Source organism: Acomys minous (genome assembly GCF_964271855.1).
Source record: "Acomys minous genome assembly, chromosome: 15".
NCBI classification, from domain to species: Eukaryota; Metazoa; Chordata; class Mammalia; order Rodentia; family Muridae; genus Acomys; species Acomys minous.
Genome location: NC_140497.1, coordinates 5,340,587 through 5,367,324, shown reverse-complemented (window position 1 = coordinate 5,367,324; position 26,738 = coordinate 5,340,587). Strand labels below are relative to the sequence as shown.

The 26,738-nt window shown below is 51.0% G+C and overlaps 1 protein-coding gene across 1 annotated transcript; it reads left to right on the top strand.

Annotated features, from left to right (window-relative positions):
- IRS2 (insulin receptor substrate 2) lies at positions 1–24,168 on the top strand. The gene is made up of 2 exons (XM_084758634.1): positions 1–4,135; positions 21,761–24,168. The coding sequence occupies exons 1-2, from the start codon at positions 142–144 to the stop codon at positions 21,763–21,765; spliced, it is 3,999 nt and encodes a 1,332-aa protein (XP_084614760.1). The 5' UTR covers positions 1–141; the 3' UTR covers positions 21,766–24,168.
- The last annotated feature ends 2,570 nt before the right edge of the window (positions 24,169–26,738 follow it).

The following is a 26,738-nucleotide window of genomic DNA, read 5'->3' as shown; positions in this document are numbered from 1 at the left end:
CCCACCGCCTGGGCCCGGGGGACGCGCGCGCGTGGCCGGGCGGCCGGGCGACGGGTGGCGGGGAGCCGCCCCCGCCCGCGCCCCTCGGCCCTCGCCGGCCCCTGCGCGCCCAGCCGGCCGGCGCGGCCTGAACCAGCGGCGATGGCTAGCGCGCCCCTGCCTGGGCCCCCCGCGTCGGCGGGCGGGGACGGCCCGAATCTCAACAACAACAACAACAACAACAACCACAGCGTGCGCAAGTGCGGCTACCTGCGCAAGCAGAAGCACGGCCACAAGCGCTTCTTCGTGCTGCGCGGCCCCGGCACGGGCGGCGATGAGGCAGCCGGGGCCGGGGGGTCGCCGCCGCTGCCGCCGCGGCTGGAGTACTACGAGAGCGAGAAGAAGTGGAAGAGCAAGGCGGGCGCGCCGAAGCGAGTGATCGCGCTCGACTGCTGCCTGAACATCAACAAGCGCGCGGACGCCAAGCACAAGTACCTGATCGCCCTCTACACCAAGGACGAGTACTTCGCCGTGGCAGCGGAGAACGAGCAGGAGCAGGAGGGGTGGTACCGTGCTCTCACCGACTTGGTCAGCGAGGGCCGCTCTGGCGATGGGGGCTCGGGCACTGCGGCCACCGGCGGGTCCTGCAGCGCCTCTCTCCCGGGCGTCCTGGGCGGCTCGGCGGGCGCCGCTGGCTCCGATGACTACGGGCTCGTGACGCCCGCCACGGCAGTCTACCGCGAGGTGTGGCAGGTGAACCTGAAGCCCAAGGGCCTGGGCCAGAGCAAGAACCTGACGGGTGTTTACCGCCTATGCCTGTCTGCGCGCACCATCGGCTTCGTGAAGCTCAATTGCGAACAGCCGTCGGTGACGCTGCAGCTTATGAACATTCGGCGCTGCGGCCACTCGGACAGCTTCTTCTTCATCGAGGTGGGCCGCTCGGCCGTCACCGGTCCTGGCGAGCTGTGGATGCAAGCCGATGATTCGGTGGTGGCGCAGAACATCCACGAGACCATCCTGGAGGCCATGAAGGCGCTCAAGGAGCTCTTCGAGTTCCGGCCTCGCAGCAAGAGTCAGTCGTCCGGGTCGTCCGCGACTCACCCCATCAGCGTGCCGGGCGCGCGCCGCCACCACCACCTAGTCAATCTACCCCCTAGCCAGACCGGCCTGGTGCGCCGCTCGCGCACCGACAGCCTGGCGGCCACTCCGCCAGCAGCCAAGTGCACCTCGTGCCGGGTCCGTACGGCCAGCGAGGGCGATGGCGGCGCGGCTGCCGGCACTGGGACGGCGGGAGGCAGACCGCTGTCGGTGGCAGGGAGCCCCCTGAGTCCCGGGCCGGTGCGCGCGCCCCTTAGCCGCTCGCACACCCTGAGCGGCGGCTGCGGAGGCCGCCCGAGCAAAGTGACTCTGGCGCCGGCAGGGGGAGCCCTGCAACACAGCCGTTCCATGTCCATGCCCGTGGCGCACTCGCCGCCCGCAGCCACCAGCCCCGGCAGCCTGTCCTCCAGCAGTGGGCACGGCTCGGGCTCCTACCCGCTGCCTCCCGGCCCCCACCCGCACCTGCCTCATCCACTGCACCACTCCCAAGGCCAGCGTCCTTCCAGCGGCAGTGCCTCCGCCTCGGGCTCCCCCAGTGACCCCGGTTTCATGTCCCTTGACGAGTATGGCTCCAGCCCTGGCGACCTAAGAGCCTTCAGTAGCCACAGGAGCAACACACCCGAGTCAATCGCGGAGACTCCTCCCGCCAGGGAGGGCAGTGGGGGCGAACTCTACGGGTACATGAGCATGGATAGGCCCCTGAGCCACTGTGGCCGCCCTTACCGTAGAGTCTCTGGGGATGGGGCTCAGGACCTGGACCGAGGACTGAGGAAGAGGACTTACTCTCTGACCACGCCTGCCCGGCAGCGGCAGGTACCCCAGCCTTCCTCTGCCTCCCTGGATGAGTACACTCTGATGCGGGCCACCTTTTCTGGCAGTTCGGGTCGCCTCTGCCCATCCTTCCCTGCATCCTCTCCCAAAGTGGCCTACAACCCTTACCCAGAGGACTATGGGGACATTGAGATTGGCTCTCACAAGAGTTCCAACAGTAACCTGGGGACAGATGATGGCTACATGCCCATGACCCCTGGGGCAGCCCTTAGGAGTGGTGGCCCCAAAAGCTGTAAGAGTGATGACTACATGCCTATGAGCCCCACCAGTGTGTCTGCCCCCAAGCAGATTCTGCAGCCACGTTTGCCTGCAGCGGCAGCCTTGCCCCCCTCTGGAGCAGCAGCAGCAGCAGCAGCGCCAGCACCCCCTTCAGGGCCTGGCAGGACCTTCCCAGTGAATGGAAGCAGCTACAAAGCCAACTCCCCAGCAGAGAGCTCCCCAGAGGATAGCGGGTACATGCGGATGTGGTGTGGCTCCAAGCTGTCCATGGAGAACGCAGACCCAAAGCTGCTCCCCAACGGGGACTACCTCAACATGTCCCCCAGTGAGGCGGCCACCGCTGGCACCCCACCTGACTTCTTCTCAGCAGCTTTGCGTGGAGGCAGCGAGGGTCTCAAAGGCATTCCTGGCCACTGCTACAGCTCTTTGCCCCGCTCTTATAAGGCTCCCTATTCTTGCGGGGACAGTGACCAATATGTGCTCATGAGCTCCCCTGTGGGGCGCATCTTGGAAGAGGAGAGGCTGGAGCCCCAGGCAAGCCCAGGGTCTGGCACCTTTGGGGTAGCTGGGAGTGGTCACACCCAGCCTCATCACTCAGCAGTGCCTTCCCCCATGAGGCCAAACGGCAGTGGTGGCTGCCGCCCTGAGGGCTTCCTGGGTCAGCGCTGTCGGGCAGTACGCCCCACACGCCTGTCGTTGGAGGGTCTACAGACCCTTCCCAGCATGCAAGAGTACCCTCTACCCGCAGAGCCCAAGAGCCCTGGCGAGTACATCAACATTGACTTTGGGGAGGCCGGTACCCGGCTGTCTCCACCTGCCCCCCCACTACTGGCATCGGCGGCCTCATCCTCTTCGCTGCTCTCAGCCAGTAGCCCTGCTTCGTCCCTGGGTTCAGGTACCCCAGGCACCAGCAGCGACAGCCGGCAGCGCTCCCCGCTCTCTGACTATATGAACCTGGACTTCAGTTCTCCCAAGTCCCCTAAGCCTAGTACCCGCAGCGGGGACACAGTGGGCTCCATGGATGGCGTTCTCTCCCCGGAGGCCTCATCCCCTTACCCACCGCTGCCCCCTCGTCCTTCTGCCTCCCCTTCCTCCCTGCAGCAGCCTGTGCCACCCGCCCCAGGAGAACTGTACCGCCTGCCTCCAGCAGCTGCTTCCGCATCCCAGGGCCCCACTGCTGGTTCCTCAATGTCCTCTGAGCCTGGGGATAATGGTGACTATACCGAGATGGCCTTTGGTGTGGCTGCCACCCCGCCACAACCTATTGCAGCACCCCCAAAGCCAGAAGGTGCCCGAGTGACTAGTCCTACATCGGGCTTAAAGAGGCTAAGTCTCATGGATCAGGTGTCTGGGGTGGAGGCCTTCCTTCAAGTCAGCCAGCCCCCTGACCCCCACCGGGGTGCTAAGGTCATCCGTGCAGACCCGCAAGGGGGACGCCGTCGCCACAGTTCAGAGACCTTCTCTTCTACCACCACTGTCACCCCAGTGTCCCCATCCTTTGCCCACAACTCCAAGCGCCACAATTCGGCCTCTGTGGAAAATGTCTCTCTCAGGAAAAGCAGTGAAGGCAGTGGCATCCTGGGAGGAAGTGATGAGCCACCCACATCTCCAGGACAGGCACAGCCCTCAGTGGCTGTGCCCCCAGCGCCACAGGCTAGGCCATGGAACCCTGGTCAGCCTGGAGCTTTGATTGGCTGTCCAGGAGGCAGCAGTTCTCCCATGCGCAGAGAGACCTCGGTGGGTTTCCAGAACGGCCTCAACTATATCGCCATCGATGTGAGGGGTGAGCAGGGGTCCTTGTCGCAGTCTCAGCCGCAGCACCCACAGCCAGGAGACAAGAGCTCCTGGGGCCGGACCCGTAGCCTTGGGGGGCTCCTCAGCACCGTCGGAGGCACTGGCACCAGTGGAGTGTGTGGGGGCCCAGGCACTGGAGCCTTGCCCTCTGCCAGCACCTACGCAAGCATCGACTTCTTGTCCCATCACTTGAAGGAAGCCACGGTTGTGAAAGGTGAGGTCCTTTGACCTTGAGGATGGGAGGGAGAGTGGGGTGGCGGGTGGCGGGATGTCACTCTTCCTTAGTAGTTCCTTGACCTAACTGCCAATGTGCTGACTGGGTCTTCTCCCTCTTGGCTGGCATGCCATCGTTGGTTGTCTTTCTCCAAAGAACTTGTCAAGAACATTGACTTGGCTTTGAATAGAGTTAATGGCTTCCCCCATGGGCTGGAGACTGACCTTGTTTTAGGTTGGGTCATCTCTCACCTGGGTGCTCATGGTCCTGCCTTTCCCATCTGTTGGCTCAGTGGAGGTTCTACAGGGTGGCCACTCCAGAGGAAAGTTGTTTAGATCTTTACAGTTGAAGGTTCTGAAGGCACCAGCTGCTGGTTCTGTGTGAGTGCCTTGGCCGCAGGTCACTGCTGCCCAGATACAAGGTTTATTAAAATATACCCAAGAGTCCCAGGGTACGTTGGTATGAGTCCCTGTGCTGCTCACAGGAGCAGCTCCTGTCATTTCAGGTTCACATGTAGACTCTGACAAGCTTGTCCATCAGAGGCACCATGGTACCCACAAGGGACGTGCGGCTGTTTTCACCTGTGCGTAACTGGGAGTTTCCTGGAGGGTTTCCTGTCTGACGGTACTAAGCAAGCAAACCTCCCAGGATTTCTGGTGCTACAGGTCCGGGACCTGGCAAAATGGCATTGTTAATAAGTCCCCAGGTAATGCTGGAGCTGTTGATGTGGGCATACCAGCTAGCAGAGCCCTGGGGAGATGTGAGAGCTCCAGAGCTCCTGGAAAGGCCCTTGTGGGCTGGGCGGAGAAAAGCATGGAGATTGGCATAGGGACAGGGTGTTCTGGGATGCTCAGAGCTCCCGAGACACTAACACTCAGCCGAGGTTCAGGACCACAGGGAAGATGAAGGTGCCGGTCTTTTGGGAACTGTGGGACTGGAGGGTGCCCATAACTTGTCTCTTTTACCCCTTATAGAATATGCACGAGCGTAGAGATGGGCTTGCTGTGCAGCTGACAAAGCCTTCTGTGCCTCAGAAATGGCTGGGGTGTGGAAGTAGGCAAGGCAGCTGGATTGCTCTGCCCTACGGCCCTCCATCTTGGCTGTGTCTCTGTATAGCATTGCTGGTAGACAGACTGTGTGCCGTGGTGGAGCCAGGGCCAGGGGTGTGGGTTGGCAGCAATGTGGTGGTCTATGTCTCACAGGGCCAGTTGAACACTAGCAACACTCACACTGTGTTTTCTAGTATATTTGGGACTGTTAATTCACTGGATCCAGGCTTATAGAGCTTGGGGCAAATACTGGCAAAATCTAGGGTAATAGTTGAAAAGCTACTTCTTTTATTATTGTAATGAAAACTGGATCAGAGGAAGAGGAGCCTCATGGGCTTGCTAATAGTGTAGCATGTCAGTGTCTAGTTAAGTCAACTAGAAGATGGCAGAGTGTGTCTCCTCCATGGAGGATCGCTCAGCTGAAGGTCACTTTGCCAAAGTTTCACTAAACAGTACAAAATTTCTAGTGCTAGGGAGCTGAGGATAGCTAAGCCACGGGCCATATAAACACAACAGGGTGTGTGTGTGTGTGTGTGTGTGTGTGTGTGTGTGTGTGTGTGTGTGTGTGTGTGTGTGTGTGTGTGTGTGTCTGCTGAATGGGGTAAATCTGTCTGCCTGCCTCACCCACACACTTACTTGGTTGGCAACTTCCAGGTCCCTGGCAGAGAGGAGAAGGGTTGGGTAAACATACAGAGCTATGGCTGGGTAGGTGATGTACTTTGGGAACCCCAGGCTGAAGTCCACACTTTGAAGCTTGGGGCCTGAGGTATAGTCACTACATTCAGAGAAAGGATTCACTGGGATTAGCAAGAATGCTGACCTGCAGGGGGGAAGTTTGTTTAGACACCTGGTTCCTCTAGTCCTGCTTAAGGTTTCCCACCAGGATAAAATTCCTGTCAGCCTGCAGCATTCACACATGTGAAGTCCAAATGGCTCTTCACACAAGCAGATGTGTGCGTGGAGGGGGCATTTTGGTTGCGGTTATTCTGAGTTTTGTGGATGTTGTGCTAAACCCCTTTTCTAAAAGGGGACGTTTAACAGGAAAAACAGATGACAGCAGTTCATCCATTGTGCCAAAGCCACGTGTTCAAAGGGAGGCTTACATGCCAAATAAGATTTCTAGCAAATTGAGTGGAGCAGAGAGCTGCATCACAGTAGGGGAAATGAGCATGCAGTCTGTTGTGCCGCAGAGGACTCCTGAGGACCCCAGGCTGGACATCTTATGGGCAGCTCACATGCAGGTAGAAAATAGTGGTGTGCGCAGGTTGAAAGTTCTCTGCAGGGCGCTGTGAGAGGGTGATTTGTAGAAGCCAAGTTAGAAGCATGAAATTGAAGCTGAAATGCAGACTGTCCTCTCAGCTTACCAAGCTTTGCCCAGGCTCCTAGCAGTGCCCCGTGTGCTCCCATCCCAAGCTGCTCCCTCATATTCTCCTCGGATAAACCTCACTAGTTACACAGCCACGGAATCATTTAGCTCAACCTTGGTAGTATGTAGTACTTTAGTAATAGAGACATAAACTCTTGGCACTGTCTCATTGTCGGTTGCAGTTGAATTGAGAATGAGTTAGTTTCTTCAATACAGCTGATTAAGAATCTAGTAAATTCTAGGACTGTGTGTATGTGTAGTGAGCCTGATTAAGCTATTAGAATTGTTGTCTTGTTGGGAACTGAAAATTAATTGGATTAACTACTTATGTTAAAATCACACGTGTTACTGGCAATGGGATTGAATTGGTATGGTGCCTGCGATGTTAGTTTTCCTTTGTGGTGGGTTTTTCCTTCTCATAGATCCTAATGTTTAAGAAGCCGATTAGATAGATTAACTACTATGGAAAACACCTAAGTTTAGTTCTGTTTGATCAAAAGACTACCCACACATCCAGCTTTTACAGGATTGTTTGCAAAGGAGCTGGGGGTCTTGATTTAGTTCTGCCTTGGACGTGCTTGATGCTTGATCCCAGGGGCCAGAGCAGTAGCCTTGCAAGCCTCTTATTTGTCAGTGGGTGCCACCTAGGCGTGGTGCCTGGGGAATGAGTGTGCTGTGCAGGGTGGCTCCCGCCTCCTAAGGAAGAAGCAGCTGAGGTGCTAAGGAAAACACTCAGGCTTTGGTGAATGAAAGTCACGTGGCCAATTCTGCTTCCTTTATTGAAAGAAAAGCCTTTACTGAAGTAGTGTAGTGAAGGAAGGCGGGCGGGGCCAGGAAGCCAGGGTTCTGGCTGCCAGTCTCCTCCAGAGAGCCACCTACCCACGTTTCTGGCGGCGTTGTCTGCAGAGCAGTTGATTCTCCCCTTCTGTGGGACAAGGAGATGAAAGCCAGGGTGTCCTAAGCCCTTACAGAGGAAATGCTAAGAAAACAGCAGCTCTGTGTTGTCAGAAATGCTGGCAGTGGCGGCACTTTTGGAAATGAGTACTCTTAAATTAAAAATTAAATAAAACCCAAGCCAGCAGTAGTCTGAGAGTGGAGACGATGCCTTCTCAACCTATTACTTCCCTACCGCATTGTTGGTTGTGCTTGGTTCTCTAAGGATCCCAGCTCCCTTCTTTGAGAATCCCATAAAGCCAGGTGGATGGTTCATCCTTAGAGCAGCGGGAAAGGAGAGCAGCAAAACAAAACAGGAAAAGAGCTGTACCAGAATTTTTTTAAAAAAGAAAGTAAGTAACAATACAGAGATCCAAATTACATAGTAGCAGAACACAATTAAGAAAAGCAGGTGGGCTTGGCTGCCCTGGCTTCAAAGTACACCTTATAGTCCCCTCTGTTGTGATGACTTCAGGGATTAAGAGCTGTTGACAAGATGAGGATGTGTAATTAGAATATACATTTAAAAAAAAAACTGATTCTTAATGCTGGAAGCTCTAATCTAACAGTCAAGCCCTTAAATTTCCCTTGTTTAATTAGCTACCTTCGGTTCTGTTTGTTGACTTTTCACTCCTGAAGTTTTGAATTCAGCACTAGGCTGTTTGTAGCTGCATTCTTGGCTCCCCCTCCCCCCACCTCTCCTAAAGAGCAGTTTTAATAGCAGCAGCTGGGCATACAGGCGTTCTGTTAGATTCCTACTAACACCTTTCTTTGGAAGCATATTCTAAGAGCTAGGTAACTGTTATCAGATTTGGCTAGTGGGCCAGCTTTTTGTTTTGTTTTTGGAGGGGGCCTTGGAGAGTACAGAATTGAATGTTCTCTGTTCACCTTGGAAACGAGGAAAAAGGTAACTTTATTCTTGTATCTACATTGCCAAGTAGTGTGAGGGCCACTTTGACTGAGAGGAGGGGAGCCTAGCCCCGGCTTCAGCCTCTTTGCTGAGAGAACTGTGGTAATGGTGCAGTATCTGTAGTCCCTCTGGACCAGCATGAATAGAGGGTATGTTTTAATAGGAGAAGTACCCAGCATTTTAATGTTGCCATTTGAGGCTACGTTTTCTCCATCTCCATGCTGATTGGCTTCAAAGGTTGTGTAACTTATCTGGATGTGGGGTTTGTGGCACTAATGCTTTCCAAACCTAAACAGAATACTCTATACTCCTTTTCATCCGTTTCAATGTATCAGTCAAGACCACAGGGGGAAGAGAGCAGTTGGAGCGATGGCACAGGGAGGAAAGACGCCATGGTGTTTGTGCAGGGAGATGCTGAGGTCAGAGGTGGCCTCACTGGTCTTTGGGAGGGGGGTAGTTTCCTAAGGCTCATGCTGAGGGCGCCTTCAGGTACCGCGTGCAGAAGAAAGTTGGACTAGACAGGGGAGCAAGCTGCACTCCAGGAGCCGCCTGCTGCGTGCAGAATGTGCCAGACACTTCTGGGCTTAGCAGTCTTGCTTCTTAATTTAATTCATTGTGTTAGAATGCTGGAATAGAGTTGGGTTAAAATGTACAGGCTGTGTGTGGATGATAGAAACAGTCCATTTGACAGTTGCCATTTCGTTTCCTGCTAAACTAGGAAAAAATACTGTTTTACACAGTTGTAGTTATTTGTCCAAAGACGTGCTAAAAAGTGCAGGCAAAAGATTTAAACCCTGTTCTGCTTTATTGTGTGTGGCATTTATGCAATGATATTTGTAAAAAAAAAATTTTACTTCTTGTACATTTACTGAAATTGGGTCAAGCATTTGGATCCACGAAATATCTTAAGATAAACCTTCTCATGAAATTTAAGTACCAAGTCTTTTAATATTTACTTTTTTAAGATATCAGGTTTTCCCAGAAATCCATGTGTAGAACTGCTGTTTCTATATGTGTTCTCATACTCATTTTCTCCAAAACCCATTTTTTTTCTACCTAATTGAGACTCGAATGCTAATATATTTTCTGAGCACATCCAATTATTCAGTCGCCTCAGAAATATTGGTCATCTATTCTTTTAACCCTTAGAGAGTTAGTGCAGGTTCTTAGTGATTTACCAGGATATTTATGCTTTGCGTTTTTTCCAAGCATAAATGTAAGCTCTACAGTTCATTCTAGGATATGGGTTTTTTATTATCGCTTCAAAAGCCGTATGCTGACATTAGAGGTGACTCTGCTCTTTTGTATGGTCACAGTGTAGTGTTTAATATTTATCAGTGTGGCATACGTTCTCTACTCACTCTGTGGACTTAACTCAGGCCATCTTCGGGGACCAAAGTATATCATTAACAACTGAGAAATGTGCCAAACACAAGATGATGCTAAAAGAATTGTATTCATTGAGCGTAATGAAAAGTGAAACACACATTCCATGAGGTACAGCCAGGTAGCCTCACGGGTAAAATTCAAAGTTTTTTTTGTAGGGTTTTCTGTAAATATAATTTCATGTGACATTTTTACATCCTGTGATGTATGCAGAATTAGTTTTTATGTGTATGGATGTTTTGCCTGTATTTATGTCTGTGCACCATGTTTGTGCCTGTCGACCATGGAGACCATAAGAAAGCGTCAGAGCCCATGGAACTGGGTTCACAGAGGGTGGTTGGCTGCTGCTTGGGTGCTAGGAATCCGACCCAGGTCTTCTGGAGTACTCTTAGGAGCCAAACCTTCTCTCCAGCCCCAGACTCTGTTTTTGATGAAGTTAAAAAACCTGCTGGTCAGGGGCCAGGTGACCTGTCCAAGGCCATTAAGAAAAGAGAAGGGCGCAGTGCTGGCCTCTCGGGTCCCCTTTTGTTGGATGGTCAGCTTGGACAGCACATACGCCAAACTGCCTCAGCGTTCGTGAGGTGACCCTGTGTGTCTTGTCTCACTTGTACAGCTGTGAGTTAACTTCCCATCTCCCTCTCGTTTTCCTGCTTACAATACTCAGAGGAAAACGAGAGCAGTTAAGGAAGAAGAATGGAGGAGTAGACCCTGGGAAGAACGGAGGGGTGGACACTGGGAAGAACGGAGGGGTGGACACTGGGAAGAATGGAGGGGTGGACACTGGGAAGAACGGAGGGGTGGACACTGGGAAGAACGGAGGGGTGGACACTGGGAAGAACGGAGGGGTGGACACTGGGAAGAACGGAGGGGTGGACACTGGGAAGAACGGAGGGGTGGACACTGGGAAGAATGGAGAGGTGGACACTGGGAAGAATGGAGAGGTGGACACTGGGAAGAATGGAGGGGTGGACACTGGGAAGAACGGAGGGGTGGACACTGGGAAGAACGGAGGGGTGGACACTGGGAAGAATGGAGGGGTGGACACTGGGAAGAACGGAGGGGTGGACACTGGGAAGAACGGAGGGGTGGACACTGGGAAGAACGGAGGGGTGGACACTGGGAAGAATGGAGGGGTGGACACTGGGAAGAATGGAGGGGTGGACACTGGGAAGAATGGAGGGGTGGACACTGGGAAGAATGGAGGGGTGGACACTGGGAAGAATGGAGGGGTGGACACTGGGAAGAATGGAGGGGTGGACACTGGGAAGAACGGAGGGGTGGACACTGGGAAGAATGGAGGGGTGGACACTGGGAAGAATGGAGAGGTGGACACTGGGAAGAATGGAGAGGTGGACACTGGGAAGAATGGAGGGGTGGACACTGGGAAGAACGGAGGGGTGGACACTGGGAAGAATGGAGGAGTGGACACTGGGAAGAACGGAGGGGTGGACACTGGGAAGAATGGAGGAGTAGACACTGGGAAGAATGGAGGGGTGGACACTGGGAAGAATGGAGGGGTGGACACTGGGAAGAACGGAGGGGTGGACACTGGGAAGAATGGAGGGGTGGACACTGGGAAGAATGGAGGGGTGGACACTGGGAAGAACGGAGGGGTGGACACTGGGAAGAACGGAGGGGTGGACACTGGGAAGAATGGAGGGGTGGACACTGGGAAGAATGGAGGGGTGGACACTGGGAAGGCTCTCTTTAGTTCTGCTTTAGCCGGCATCCACCTGTCAGTTTGAAGAACTTCGTGTTAATTTCCAAGCGCCTCCTTTTCTTTCTCACCCTGCCCCCCCCCCTTTTAAATAAGCCCTCTTTTGCCATGGATATTCAAGCTTATCTTCTTCTAGTGGTAACTTGTGGTCCAGGTCTTGCTTCCTGGACCTTTCCAGGCCTTCTGAGTGAAACATTTTTATTCCTCTAGCAGTTTTTAAGTTTGAGTAAAGAATACAGGCCACAGTGCTTGGTATAAGATTTAGTCTCCAAGTACTTTAAACCCCTTCAGCGCAGTGTGGGGACATTCCAGGGTACAGGGTGGGAGCCAGAGTGCATTTGATGACACAGAACTGGGAACTGCTGCCTCCACAATGTACTTGCTAGGGTGGTGTCTTATTCAAGGTCAGATTTAATTTGGGTATGGTAGTTATTAAATACCACCAGGAAAGCACTGGAGAAGGTGGTTCAGGGGTTGGCACACCTTAGGTGAGTATGTGAGCACCGGTGCCTACCTCTCTTATCTGCTCGGCTGCTCTAGTGGAACAACCGAGCCCTTGAACCTGTGCAGCAGGGCCTGCCAGCCTGCTGTTGCGCTCAGTTTAGGGAACTGTTTGAGTGTAGACAAAAGGATGTGTTTGATATAGAAAAGCAAAGCGTCCATTGAAAAGATCTCTAATACAACAGGCAGAGGAGAGAGGAGAATGTTGTTAAGAAGAAACTTTTCTAGGCTAAGTTCAACATGAAGGGTGAGGCCACTTGCCAGCACTGAAGCCTTCACTCTTCGAGAGCGGAACCAGCCCCGATGTCGGCTGAGTTAATCGTCTCAGCTTCTGTGTCTGTGTCCCGTGCGTGGAATATCATACACCCCTCACGGTTCGTTAGCAGCTTCCAAAGAAACGAGTCATTAACTCAGTTAATGATGAGTACATTTGGAAACTCACCAGTTTAGAATTAGCCTCAGGACCAGGAAGTAGCTAATCAGCTGTTGCAGGGCAGTTGTCTCCTCAGGACCAAGTATTCCACACGGTCTTATTGTTCTTAAGGCCCTTTAAAAAACAAGAGTTGTGGGGGAAATTATTTAGTTGGATTTTTTGCATGATGATAAATGGGTTTCATTCAAATTAAACTGAACACAAGCTGCCCCCTTTGCAGCTGGTATGATTATAAAGGAGTACTTGGGATGACACACCCAAGAACAAATAGATGCTCACATTTAAAAAACTGTAGCAGATCATTGGGAGGCTGAGTGTCCTATGCAACTGTCTTGTTGATGTTGGCTGCATCTTAGGGGGGTGGGGGGGCTCCTTCTCCTTCCAGACCTGGGCCAGGAGCTTGACATTATGGACAGCATGTGCCCAGGGTGGGTTGATGGAGGGAGACTTCTGCAGGACAGTCCAACCAGAACCAAGGAAGTGTCAAAGTTCACCATCTTGCCATGGATCTGTTGAGCACTTTCTGGAAACAGTCTTTAGGAACAGAATATTCTGGACTCTTGCTGCCCTAATAAGCTGGGCTCAGAACCCTGAGAGGAGGAGTGGGTAGTAGATGCATTCTGTGCCACAGGTCATATCTTGGGGCGCTGACTTGTGTGTTGGGTGTAGAGAGAGCAGGGAACTGGGCTTGGGGCAGGGGTGCTGTGTAACTAAGCAACCCTGTTGAGGTGTTGTCCTGTCATCCTTATCTCTTGCTCTGGTTGCTCAAGATGATCCAAAGTGCTTCTTGCCTGAGGGGACAGCTGGCTCCTGCAAGATGGGCTGCCCTTGTGTTCATAGGTGATTGCCCTCTTGGGGTGGGGGGCTGCTTTGGGAGCCTCGCTGTTCTTGGAATCAAAAGTGCCCATAAAGCTAGAACAGCGACTTATCTCTGTGCCTTCAGTTTTGGAGGATGATATAGATTAGGCAGAATGAAGCCAGACTGTGAGCCAACAGGACAACACATAAAGACAGAGAGAAGGGGGGGGGAGGGAGGAGAGAGGAGAGAATGTATCAGGTTTTTGCCCTCTTTACTTTGTCAAGCTTGTATGAGAAGGCTATACCTTTTCAGCAAATTAGCTTCTGAATGTACTTAATTATGAAGCTAGTTGTAAAAACTAGAAACCCTGTTTTCTGGCGTGCTGTGAAGGGTCTCTTGCTATCACAAACATGAAAGTCTTTTCCAAGTATGGTATGTGTGGTTTCCCTGACTGAGGCCTCTGCCACTGAGCACATTCCAGGAAGCCACTTGTCACTGCAGTAACCCTGTTTGTCCTGTGCCCTTCCTAGTTGTGAGAGAAGCAGAGAGAACCTCTCCTCCCCTTCCTCCTGAGTGAGGCTGCTCTGGGCCCCTGCACCACACTCACCCCTGGTCAGGCCCTTGGCTGCCCCTGGCAGATGGGGAAATGGTAAAGTGGGTGAGAAATCTTAGAATTAGACTGAGATGACACCACTAAATTTTAAAAAGTATGCAGATAATGGTTTGGAGACTGACTCCAGCATTGAGCAGGGTTCGCCATGGTGTGGATTAGAGAGAGCTGGTGTGGTGTGACAGCCGCGCTCACAGCTGAATGGTGTAGGAGCGTTGTACTCAGCAGTACCTTCAGAAATCCCTGGAAGCGGGGGCCAAGCGGTCCAGATGGCTGCTTCCCCAGTTGTGCACATCTGGCTTCCTTGGGGGCAGCTCCTTCCTGTGAATATGGGGCAGAGACAGCTGTAGAGGCTCACAGTGGCCAGTGTGAGCGAACGGGAGCTTTGGGTTCTTCGTGCCTGTTGGTGTACAGAACACATGTGACAGATGGTCTCCCACCAACAGCATGTATGGTTTTAAAAAGCTTTCCAGTGTTTGTGGCCAGTCCAGCCTCACTGTGCTAAGTTACACTATAACAAGTTACTATAGAGACAGTGACTTAAGAGACTGTCTGTCTTGACAAGCTGATAATGAGGGACATCATTCTGTGTCCCGTCCCCCCAACCCATGGCTTTTTACTCCTTCTGGAAGCCAAAGCATAACCTGTTGCTTTCCAAGGGGAAATTATTTTCCGTGATTAATGCAGGCTGAGTTTCACGTGTCTACACATGGCAAATTCTTCATAGTCAGATGGACTTCTAAGGTGTGTTCCAGGGGCATGCTCCTGAAAGGATCACTCTCTCTGCTTCCATCCCTCCCCCAGCTCTGGGACAATGAGATGGGGCTGTTTCCAGGCAGACCTTCTCGTTCTGAGTGCCCATGCCTGCATACGTGTGTTCCTTCCCATGGGCTGCCCCTCCCAGCTGCTACAGAGGGCTTGGGAGAAGACAAGAGTGCGCAGGCTGCCTGCCCACACAGGGGCTAGCTTGCTAATTGACCTACAGGTCTCTAACCTCTGCCTCTGGGCCTGAATGACAAGAGCAGGTGGCATGTCCTTGCTTTGGGGCTAGCTATGGGGGGGGGGGGCGCTATGTGTGCCCAGCCCAGCTTTTCACCCTCTGTCACCAGGAGCCTTGGCCTTAGCTCTGACCCGGGCAGCCCTGGTGTGGGTGTCTGGTAGAGGCACTGCCTGAACTGAAGTAGTCTTTCTGGAAGTGTGGTATGGAGGGACTTGAGCGCCCGTGGCTGCGAGAGCACATCCCTGTGCGTCATGTGGAATTGGCTGAACCGTATGCCAGCAGGGCCACGGGCAGGACATGGCATGGCGGCTGGATCCCGTGCTATGCTGTGGTATACAGTAGGCTTTGGTCTGGCTCTGCCCTGTCCTGGTTTGAGTAGGGTAGTCAGGGAGGCAGAGGCACTCTGACCTTTCAGTGACCTGGGGTTGCCCCTAATGTGAAGAGTTCTCCTTCCTTCCCCCCCACTTTCACCGACTTAACCCGAGTTGGTTCTCTTTCTGCTAGGAGTCTTCGTGCCTTTAGTTTCACAGGCCCGCAGTGGTCCCTGTGCTGCTGGAAATCACAGTTTTTCCTGGATGCATCTTAGGAGGGGCATGGGACTGTAACAGCAGGAGCCCTGTGCCCTACTGCTGTGACTCCCCAAGCAGCCAGAGGAGCCAGCCTTCCTCAGCAGCTCAGGGCAGTCGGGTCTGAGGAAGTCTCTGTAGTTCAAAACATGGCGTGTGGCTGCCTGCCTTCATGACTGGATCTACTGAGAGCTGCGAAGGAGGCTGACCACAGAGAGTGTGAGTCACGCCAGAGGCATCTGCTGCTCGGCGCAGAAATCAATATCCATGTACGTTTTGTGTGCAGTCGCTATGGTTTCTATATAGGGACCTCCTTTGATGGTGTCACTGTGACACGTCTGGGGGTGGATGAGTTGGGGAGAGATTATCCCTGGCTTCAGGAGTGGGTGTGATTGGTTTGGCTTGGGAAGTCACCTATTGATGGTGGCCATGGTCCTGGGTCTGAGTGCCATCCATACATACATCACACTGAACCATGGAAAGATGCGTGGGTTTCAGGGTACAGGAGTGTGTGCTACTAATGGCTCCTAGCCCCCAGGGAGTGGCAGTGTATGAGAGGTGGCCCTGCTGAGCTCTTGTATTTAGTTCCTTTCCTTGTTGCAACTCAGTAGGGTTTATTGTGACGCAAACATTTTTGAGAGTACAGATACAGAGTCATGGTGGGAAGGCATGGCAGCAGCAATTTGAGCTGCTGGTCACGCGCGGCGTCCTGAATCAGGAAACAGAGATTCCTGGTGCTGCTCAGCTCAGTGTCACTCAGTCCAAGATTCTAGCCCATGAGATGGTGTCACCCACAGTAGGTGGGTGGGTCTCCCCAGCCCTCTTAACCAAATCTAGAAATTTCTTCCTAGGCGCGTGCACAGAGGCTTGTCCCCTAGGTGACTGATTATACATCTGATCAGGTTGACGGAGTTAGCCATAGTGCCTCCCAAGTAGGGCGGTTATCAGTTGGAGGAAAGCACATGAATCTGCTCTGAATATTTATTCTACTTTTCTGTAATTTGACAAGGGGAGAAAAAAATAGGTTATATAACTCCAGTTGTAAGCGTTTTTATAGTGTACATAAAATATAGTTTTTACATCAGTATAGGTCATCATACAAAAATAAGCTACATCTGAGAAAAGATGAGGCTTTTTAGAGGACAGCTGTGATGTTAATGCTAGTTCTCGTACCAACTGTTCCCACCAGGGTAGACGCAGAACCCTTTATGTCAACATTTCAAATGACCCAATGGAGACTTGGACTGACTGTGGCTCGCCGGTGCGTTGCGCCTCGGTTTCTCTCCGTGAAGCGGAATATCAGCAAAGCTTGCATTTAGGGTGGTCAGATGGATTCTGAGCTGTGCTGTGCATCATGAAGCCAGAGTGGCTCATTCTAAAGAGCGCTGGCTTCACAGTAGGTCTTGTGACTCACTCGCGGGGTCTGTAAGAGGATAGCGTGGCCTTTAGCAGACAGTATTGCATTTCTGAAGTGCGTAAGCTCCGCAGATAATTTCCAGGGCTATCAGTTAGTCTCAGGTGTAAGACACAGATGGAAAATGCATGGCGCCGTTTTGACAAACCTGCCTGTGTCTTCTCTTCGCGTTCCTTGTTAACAAACGTTGGGTTCAACTTCCTGGAAGAGTTGTTCAGATGGGTTCTGTGAAGGATTGGACAGTGAAGGGGCCATGCTTGGTTACCATAGCTACCCAGCTGCACTTGAGGTAGAAACAGCTGCTTACGTGAGTGACAGTGGCCGCAGTCCAATAAAACTTTATTTGCAGGGATGTAGCTGGCCCCTGCCTGCTGTGCGCCACCATCACGTGTGAGACGGAAAGTCTACTTCTTCCTGGTTATCACACTGCCCTCGGGTTTTGTTTACCTTTTGGAGGTTGTGTTTATCTTTCCTGCTCCAAAAAGTGGCATAAACTGTAACGGTTCTTTTTGTTTTTTAGTTAATTAATTGAACATAGGTTGAGGAAGGGGCATCGCCCTCAGTGCAGAGGACCTGAGGGCCATGGCCGCATGCAGTTCAGCAGGCAAGATGGTTTCCCACGGCCTTGTGTACATCACCTAGCCTTCCTCATTAAATAGGATCAGATACCTGCATGGTATTTAGTGTCCTTTGAAGGGAGTTCTATAAAAAGGCCAATGAAAAATTTTGCATGATCTCATACATAGAATCTTAAAAAAAACCCACCAGGTTAAATGTACAGAGAGCTCAATAAAACTGATTGTCACAGGGCTGGGTGAGGGTGAGGACGGGAAAGAGAGGGTCAGACACAAAGAAGCTAGCACAGTGCTCTGTGGAAGTCTACAAGGTGTGGCAAATTATATTAGCGATGTGTTGTTGTTGTTGTTTTAAAAACTGGTGACCTTTAACTGTTGCTGTTACCAAAATGCAACTAGAGGAGGCCACAGAAGGGAGCTGGGTAAGCCCTGGTGACCTTTCTGCAGCAGCATCATGGTGTAACCCTCAAAAAACTGCACGCACAGCACCATTTCTTACCAAACAAAACAATCCGGAACAAAAGATGGGAAGCATAAGAGCAGGCTGGGCTCCATGGGCCTTGCGAGTCCCTCACTCTCACTGGGCCCCAAGCATCCCTGCTGCAGGCCAGAGGGAGCCCCCATTGGACAACATGGGGAGGAGTTACCCGCCCCCCACCCCTCACTCCTCACCACGCTCTGGCTTCCTCCTTTAGTTTTAACCTGGGATTAGAGTGTCCTGCTTTGTGAGAAAGGGTCCCCTAGGAGGCCAAAGACTCTGAAGGTTGGGGGCTGGGCTGGAGGATGAAAACAGCTTGGTCTCTTGGACCTGCAGGCTCCTCAGGGAGCCTGCTAGAGGAAAGCCAGTTAGGTGCCTAGTCAGGAAGTGGCCATTGAAACCTTGGCTTGTAAAAGCTGAGAGGCTGAGCTGGCAGGTTCCCATGGGCGAAGCTTTGGGTGTGTAGAGGAAGTTTGAAGCGAGGCGCCTGAGCACACCGTGGCTGGCCCATTTAGGGGCTGCCTTCCTTGAGGATTAAGAGGAGCGAGGGCAGATGCCTTTGACTCCCTGCAGCCCAGAGGGAAGCCAGGACGGCTCATCTCTGTCTCATCTCCCGTCTGGGATCAATTGTGTCATTAGCAAGTTACAACTCGAAGGTAGGGAGTTTGTTTAATAACAAGCAAAGTAAAAGGATTTTAATTGTCAGTGGTGGTGTGAGCTCACGGAAAAGAAAGTCAGACTCTCTCAAGCAGGTTGTCATGGGAGCTTAATCACCCATGTTTTCCTTTAAAAATTTTTTTTTTCAATTTAGATGAAAGGTTGAGTAGCCGTTTTTCTTAGAATCTCTGGGTTTGTTATCACACACAACCTTACTTTTTTTTTTTTTTTTTTTTTTTTTTTTTTTGCTTTTGGCAAAGTACGAAGATACTAAATTATCAGGCTTCTTTTTCTAGGAATTTCCCTTCCAACTGAAAAGCCCGTTTCCCCAGCTTGCTCTGTGTTTAAATAAGAAGACTGAACTAGGAATTGAGACGGGCTTGAAGGGTGTGGGAACTCAGCAAAGGAATCGTTCCTTCCTTAATTTGATTTGCTACTAGAAATACAAAATATGCGGCCTCCGGTTTTCTTTTGTCATGCAAATCAATACTCATCGAAATAGCACTAGTAATTCAGAGGCCTGCATATGTTACAGAGGGGCCCCACACCTGCTCTTCTCTGCAACGCCTTGCTGGGGCCCTGAGGGGGGGAGGTCTGTGTGGGGTTCTTTGTAGGAGAGAAGCCTGGCAGAAAGAACGCTGGGGATGGAGTCTGGGCTCCCCAGAGCAGAGCTGCCGTGACCCAGGTGTATGCCTGGAATCCTGAACACTGACGTCTAAAAGACCCTGATGTCAAACACTGGCAAACCCAGAGTCTCCCGAGACCTCCCAGCGGGAGGAAGGTCCTAGCTCACCTGACGCAGGTGCCCTGGCAGCTCAGACTCTGGGTTTGGTGCTCAGGCACTGCCATGCTTTGCTGCTTGACCCATGCACTGACTGACATCTTCTTCTGGTCTTTCAGTGGTGTGCCTTCTGTCTCGCCCTGTCCTTCCCATCCTCTCTCTTCCCCCTCCTCCTCTTTTCCTGGGATCTGAGGAGGGCCTTTGGAGGTGGAGAGACAGGCTCATTTGACCTGATGGCTGATCCTCAGGGACTTAGGAGTCCTGACCTGGGACCAAATCCCACATATCAGTGACACATGCCATCAGTGACCACTGAGTCAGATGAGGCTGGGCGCAGAGGAAGGGCCTACAGATGGAAGGAGTTTCTTTGCTAAATGTTTTTGTTGCCACTGCCTATTTGCTTTTTATGGCTCCAGGCACTTGTTGCCCTGAAGAGTCGTCTCTGCTTTTAGGGAGTTAGTTGGGTGTAGAATTGCAAGGAAATTTGAAGTTCTGTGATTCCAATCTCAACAGGAGTCACCACCAGACACAGGACAAGGGTTTGTGGGTCTGTCCTGTGTGCTGAGCCGGGATCCTTCACTGGTTTCTTGTTCTAAAACCACGACTGGGACAGCTCAGAGTTTCCCTCTCAAGGTACATGCAGCGCAGAGTGGCCATAAATTAATCACCCTCGTGTTGCCTCTAGTGGGTTTGACATAGGTAATGAATAAATAAGTTCACTGGCATCGCATCCTTAGGAACGATAAATATTTAAAGTTGAGGATGTCAGATTAGTAGAGTTAGAAAATATTTTTCTTCCTTGTATTCTACATGAACCAATAACAGCCTTAAAGATAAACAGAAAAGCATAGGGCACACGCATCCTAGTTCGTAGGCACAGGGCACAGGCACCCTAGCTTGCATCCAGGTCAGTTCCCAGCTCTGTCTCCTCTCCTGCTGGACTGGTGAGGGTGGAAGCCTGGTCTTTGTCCATTCCTGCATCCCCACCCCCGGGCCTGGGCCAGCCTTCTGAATGTGGCCCTGAGGCAGACATTTCTGGCTATAGTAGGTCATGGCTCTGGCTAGCATGTGCAACATGGGTTTTTACCACCTGTTCAGATTGGAGACCGGTGTTTTAGGCATCGCTGTCACGGCAGCTAGCATCAGTATAAGGGCACTGCTGAGGCGGTTCTTTTCTCTCACTCACCTTCAGTAGTGCTTCCCAGCTTTAGCGCTCCATGGCATTGGGCCTTCTGCTGTTGGTCCCGTGAGACTGCCAGACACTCCTCCATTCTGTTTCTGTGGCTTCCCTCCCCCCCACCCACAGGTGTCCCACACTGTCTCTGTCAGTCTTGTCACCACCTCAAGAGCACACTTAAAGAACGTTGATAACTGTGATTGTGTTAGTGTGTAGACACTAACATTGCAGTCCTGTGTTTATTAGGGGGTCATTTTCTGCTTCATGGTGCAACGAAAGCTTCTCTCTTGATGGGTCAGCCCTGTGAACTAAATCTTAATCAATATCTCCCTCCTCCCTGTCTCTCTCTCCTCTCCCCTCTCTGTCTCTCTCCGTCTCTGTCTCTCTCTGTGTCTCTGTCTCTGTCTCTCTGTCTCTCTGTCTCTCTGTCTCTCTCTCTCTCTCTCTCTCTCTCTCACACACACACACACACACACACACACACGCACACACAGAGCTTTCAACACTAGGAATAGAGAATAGGGACCTGGTGGTAGAGGTATGTGGCCCTTCCATTGAAGGGAAAAACAAGTGCAGCTGGTCACATGACCACACAATAGCCTCTCTGCCACTCATCTGAGCAGGGACATTGGTAGCTTTGGTTCTTGGGGGTAATGGTACCCACTAAGAGGTGCAGAGAGCCATGTGACACCTGATGTGTGGCTGCAGGAACTTTTAAAGTTTGAGGGGGGCAGTTACTTGAGACAGGGTCTCACCTTGTAGCCATGGCTGACCTGGAGATCACTGGGTGGACCAAGCTGAGCTTAGCCCACAGAGATCTACTTCCTCTGCCTCCTAAATGCTGAGCTTAAAGGTGTGCGGCACCACGCCCAGCCTAAGCGTGTGTGTTTTTAAGAAGAAAGAAGGCTGGACTCCAGGCTGCCGTTCCTCACTTGAGGAGTCAGAGGTTGACAGTGGTGGTCGCCATTTATCCTCAGGGCTGAGGAGGCAGGCCAGTCCCTCCGGCTGCACAGATAGCTGCCCGTTCCCTGTGACTTCTTTGCTTTGCTGGAGTCCTTGGCAAAGTGTGTGGGAGAAGACTTTCCTCACCTGTGTGCACCCTGATGTTCCCCTGACCCCCAGCTCCAAGACAGCCACCTTGAGTTTGTGTCTCCAAGTGCCTCCTTCCAGGGGAAAGGCCCACATCCTGAATGGAAGGCCACGGGTTTAGGGAAGCTCTCCAGCTTACTGTGGTCCCTGGAGTGTGGCTTACTGGTCATCTGCTCTCTTTCAGAGTGAAGTGCTGCTGGCCCCACCGCTGCCGTATTGAAAACTCCGAATCCATTTGAAGGAGATACTTAGCATGTTTCCAACCAACGCTGCTCGCTTTCCTCTCAACGGGAGCAACTCTACATTTTGAGACTTCTGTGAATTGTGTTAGATAAGGAACCAAGAGGCAAGGTGGCCTCTCCCATCTGTTCCCATGCGGGGCACTCGTCACCATCACACTGTTTGTGTTGCTTTTTGTTTTTGTTTGTAAACTGATGGCGTACACTCCAGGAGATTGGACATTTATTTCCATTGGCCTTCATAAATCCTGCCCGTCATTGTCATTTGTTTGTTACTTTTCATTTGGCAAATCGGATTAATCCCTCAGCGTGCAAGGAGATGCAATGATGCACATGAAAGTGGTCAAATCTGGTATTTACTGGCTTACAGTCAAAACTACCACAGTCCTACCTCAGTTCAGGGTGAAGCCGATTGTTTGGCAGGGTACAGGGCAGCTCTGCCCCAAGACCACATGCTGACCTCCGTTTCTCTATCAAGGAGATGTGGACTCTGGTCCAGGTACCTGCAGTGTTTACCTCCGCACAGAGCGCACTATGGGACTGATGGTACCTGCAGGGTTTACCTACACACAGAGCGCAGTGTGGGACTGACAGTTCTCCATGGAATTGGGCCCTGAAGACAGATTAATCCTAGCAGTTCCTAAATGTGACTGGAGCAGCCTCCTTTTGAAAATGCTCAGCCGTATTTGGGGGTAGGAGTGGGGAAGGGTGGATCTCTCTTCACACCTAAACAGGCTTGTTGAGTCTCCTTTCTGTAGATGTTCTTGTAAGTACTTCAGATTGCAAAGGCCTTTTCTCCTCTCTCCAAGCCTACTCTCTGAGTCTTAGCTCCCGTTCCTTGAACCAAAAACTCAACGTAGGCATGCTTGCAGCTCAAGGCTGGTTTGGGTTTGACAAATTCTGCTCTTTAAATATATTATCTCTGACATAATATTATTTTGTTGGCCAACAAGGTTGCCCTGGACAGGGCAAGGGAGGTCATTCCAGCTGTTGTACTATTAAAGGCAAAAGAAGAAAAACCCATCTCTCCCTACACTCGCTTGTCAACAGTTCTTGACAGAGACTACCCTGGTTCCTACCCTGGTTCTATTTTCAGTGTTCTGGAAATGTCAGTGTTGTGGTATTGTTTCATATGCCACCTGGAAGGGCTGAGCTTGCCGGATAAGTATCTGTTGTCACCTTGCTGCTCCATCCCAGGGCTGGAGGCCCTGCCTCCCCTGCCTCCCACCTCCCCAGTGCCTGTCTCCTTCACAGTCCTGTAGAGGTTACACTAACTCTTGGAAATGTGAGTTGCTGGTTTATTTTTTACTGTTTTGTTTTGTTTGGGAGAATATATATATATATATATATATATATAAGTATATAGATATATATCACTATAGAATAATGCATTGGTAAGAAGGGGCTTTTAGAAGATGACCAAAAAAATAATAATTCCATGTCTTAAAACTATATTTAATGGCGATGCAGCTGTCTTCCTGCTTCCGTGCTGAGCTTGTAGAGGAAGGTTGTATTGCAAGACAAAGTTGAATGTAAATGACCCCCACCCTCCGAGAATTCCCAGGGGCTACCCTCCTGCAGTTACACATGACAGCAGAACACAGGCCACGCAACACTAGAGTGAAAGTCCGTTTTGGTGTGTACTGTGCTCTACTGAGATGCTGAGGAATCTCCTGAGATTTTTTTTTTTTTTTTACCTAGTTTTGGGACTAGGTACTCAGCTGCGTTAGCTCTGTAACCAAATCCCCCAGGGACAGTAAGACTGATTGGCTGACTGCAGCAAACTGAGGCAGATGTGGCACACCCTCCACGATCAGAGTGGTCGCCGCAGGACACAGATGGCACGCGTCCCTGCCGCAGCTGACATGAGCGAAGAAGAGACACCGAGAATACACTAAATTGCCCTCATCCTGTACATTTCAAGAACAGGCGTATGCAATATTTACATCCTTAATTTAGTTTACAGGATGGAGGCAAAACGTGTGCCACATTACGCTTCGTGCTATGTACTGGGTCTTTGTACAGCTTGCCCAACTTAATCTTAAATTTAAACCTTTTTTTTTTTTTTTTTTGCTATATGACCTTTACCAGCTATTAAGCAGTGTTTTCTTTGAGTACATGTTGTTTCTGGGTACCAAGATGTTAAATATATTCCTCGCTATTGTGTTTCAAAAAGAGACCCGCCCTCCCTCTTGTCTTCCGCTGTACATGCTGTATATAGGGGTCACGTGATGCCGCTGAAGACGAGAATAAACTGGAGTAGTTTAGTATGCTGTATCTAGTCTGTACTGACCATGGATGCCCTCCTTAATAGCCATATGCAATAAAATAAAATACATTATTTATGAAATGATCACAGATTGGAGGATATTTTTCTGCATAAATACCAGTTTAACTTAAAACCAGTCTCATCCTGCACATCTGGCATTAACAAGCACTAGGGTTTTGTTTTTGTTTTGTGACCGTGTTTCCTCTCTCTCTATAGCCCTATAACCCTGGCTGTCCTGGAACTCAGAACATAACCAGGCTGGCCTCGAACTCATAGAGATCCACCTGCCTTTTCCTCTCAGGCACTGGGATTAAAGGCGTGCACCACCACACTCAAGCCCACTTGGATGCCTTTTAATTTTAAAACTTTTATTCTAGACTAAAAATACCCCCTCAGTCATAAAACTCAATCTCTGACAAAGGCAGCTTAAGAGATAAAGTATTTTGTTTTGCCTCACAGTTCCAGAGTCCAGTCTGCTGTGGTAGGAAGTTCAAAGCAGGAGCTTAAAGCAAGTGGTCACAGCACAGCTGCAGCTCACCTCACTTTCTCCTTTGCTTTTTGGTTTGTGGTTGTGTTATTTAATTGTGTGTGTGCCTCCTCCCGTATGCCATAGGCCACTTTTGGGAGCCAAGTTCTCTCCTTCCACTGTGTAAGTCCCAGGGATAGAACCAGTGAGCCATCTTGCGAGCCCCACTTTGGCCTGTTGATACAGTCTAGGATATCAGCCAGGAAATGGTGCCACCCACGGTGGACAGGTCTTCCCGCCTGCGTTAGCCTACTCGAAATTCCTGCCTCCCACAGACATACTCAGAGGCCCACCTCCCAGGTGTTCCTAGATTCTGTCAAGCTCACAAAAGCACCATCATGCTAAGGGAGAACACACTGCATCCTTGCGGTGGCCTGGGTGCTGCTTCCTGACTCACCACAGCCTCACAACACAGTGTCTTTCTGTGTTATGGATGAAAAGTCACGAGTGCGTGCGTGCGTGCGTGCATGCGTGTGTGTAATTCCTGATAGCCAGCCTTAGAGTCTGGGGCCAGGCCAGTGTACTACTCCTGCACATGGAGACACAGTGTAACCCTCACACCTGAGGTGGACCTGTGGAGCAGAAGATGCTGAAATGATGCTCATTGATCTTAGCAAGGGGCAGCTTTGACCCTGCTAGAAGTGACTCTTCTGTGTATATCCTCTTTGCTCTATTTATCCTTTGCAGTTAGCTACTAAAATCCTGAGCCAGCCTTTCTGCAAACAGGAGTCAGATTTCGTGGGCACGTGCTCTGCCCTCAGGAACTTTGCAACCTCATCACTTTTCTGCACTGAAGCCGCTTTTAGGAAATAGCTCACAGCCTAGTTTCTTAAAAGTATTTAAGTATAAAAAAGTCAGTGTTTCTCAACTTTTATAATTCTGCAGCCCTTTCATATAGTCACTCATGTTGCTGTGACGCCAACTGTTAGGATTATTTTCACTTCATAACTAATTTTGCTGCTATTATGATAATGATGTAAATATCTGATATGCAGGACATCTGATATGTGATCCCCAAGGGGATTGAGATCGAGAACCATGGGCTCGGCTGCTTGAGGAATTCTGCCTTTGCTTTCTGTTTTGTTTTGTCTGGAAGGGTTCTCCTGCCTCAGCTTCCCCAGTGCCGGGATGCTAGGCATGTGCACCATGCGAGGCTCTCTGCCTTTGCTCTTGAGGTTCACTCAGCATGAGTCTCAAGACTGAGCATGTTATATTCAACATGGCCGACTTGGAATTCTGGGGAGCTCTGGGTCCCTCCTAATGTAAAGGAACGTTCTTTCATCATCAAGCTCCTTTGTTTTCAACGTTTTGGATTCCCTGCATTAGGAACCATTTCTGTTCTCTTGACACATTCGCCCACCCTTATCTCCTTTCACACCTGTGTCCACTGGGTCCCCTAAACCTTCCTCTGTGTTAGCTTGTGTCAGCCAGGCCTGCCACTTCTCACTGTCACCAGTGTGTTTATAAATGCAATCCAATGTTGGTTCCTCAGAGCCACCCGAGAAAGGGCTCTCAACTGAAAGATTGCCCAATTACATTGGCACATGAGTAGGGTATGGTATTGATTTTTAACTGATGTAACCCATGGGTGACAGGGTTCCCTGGACAGGTGGTTTGTATGAGAGTCTGCAAGCCTGCATGGTCCCAGCTGCACCTGCAGGGATGGACTATGACCTGGAAGTGTGGGTCATGTGTACACTTTCCTCCCCGAGGTTGTGTGGTCACACTGAGCACAGAAACAGAGTGAAGCCAAGGCCACCGGGCTTCCCTCTTCATTGCTGCCAGGACCCTTTCCTTCTTTTTATTTATTTATTTTAACCAATTGGTTTAAGTATCTTCTATTTAGTTAGTAGTTGGTATTCAGACCCAGGGCCTTGCACAGGCTGCCTGAGGTTTCCACCACGGCACTGCATCTCCAGCCCTGACTTTATATGGAATGAAGTGGTCGGACTAAAGTGATAGAATTCAACCTCTCCCTTTCCCGTCTTCTCAGACCCAACCTTTGCCTCTCACCCTGGGGCCCAGTGGTAGTAAAGTGACTCTTTATTTTAATGTCACCAAATTTGAATTCCTTTACAACCCCGTGCTTTGCATAAAAATCATTTTACAACTGTGTGCTGCCCTGGTG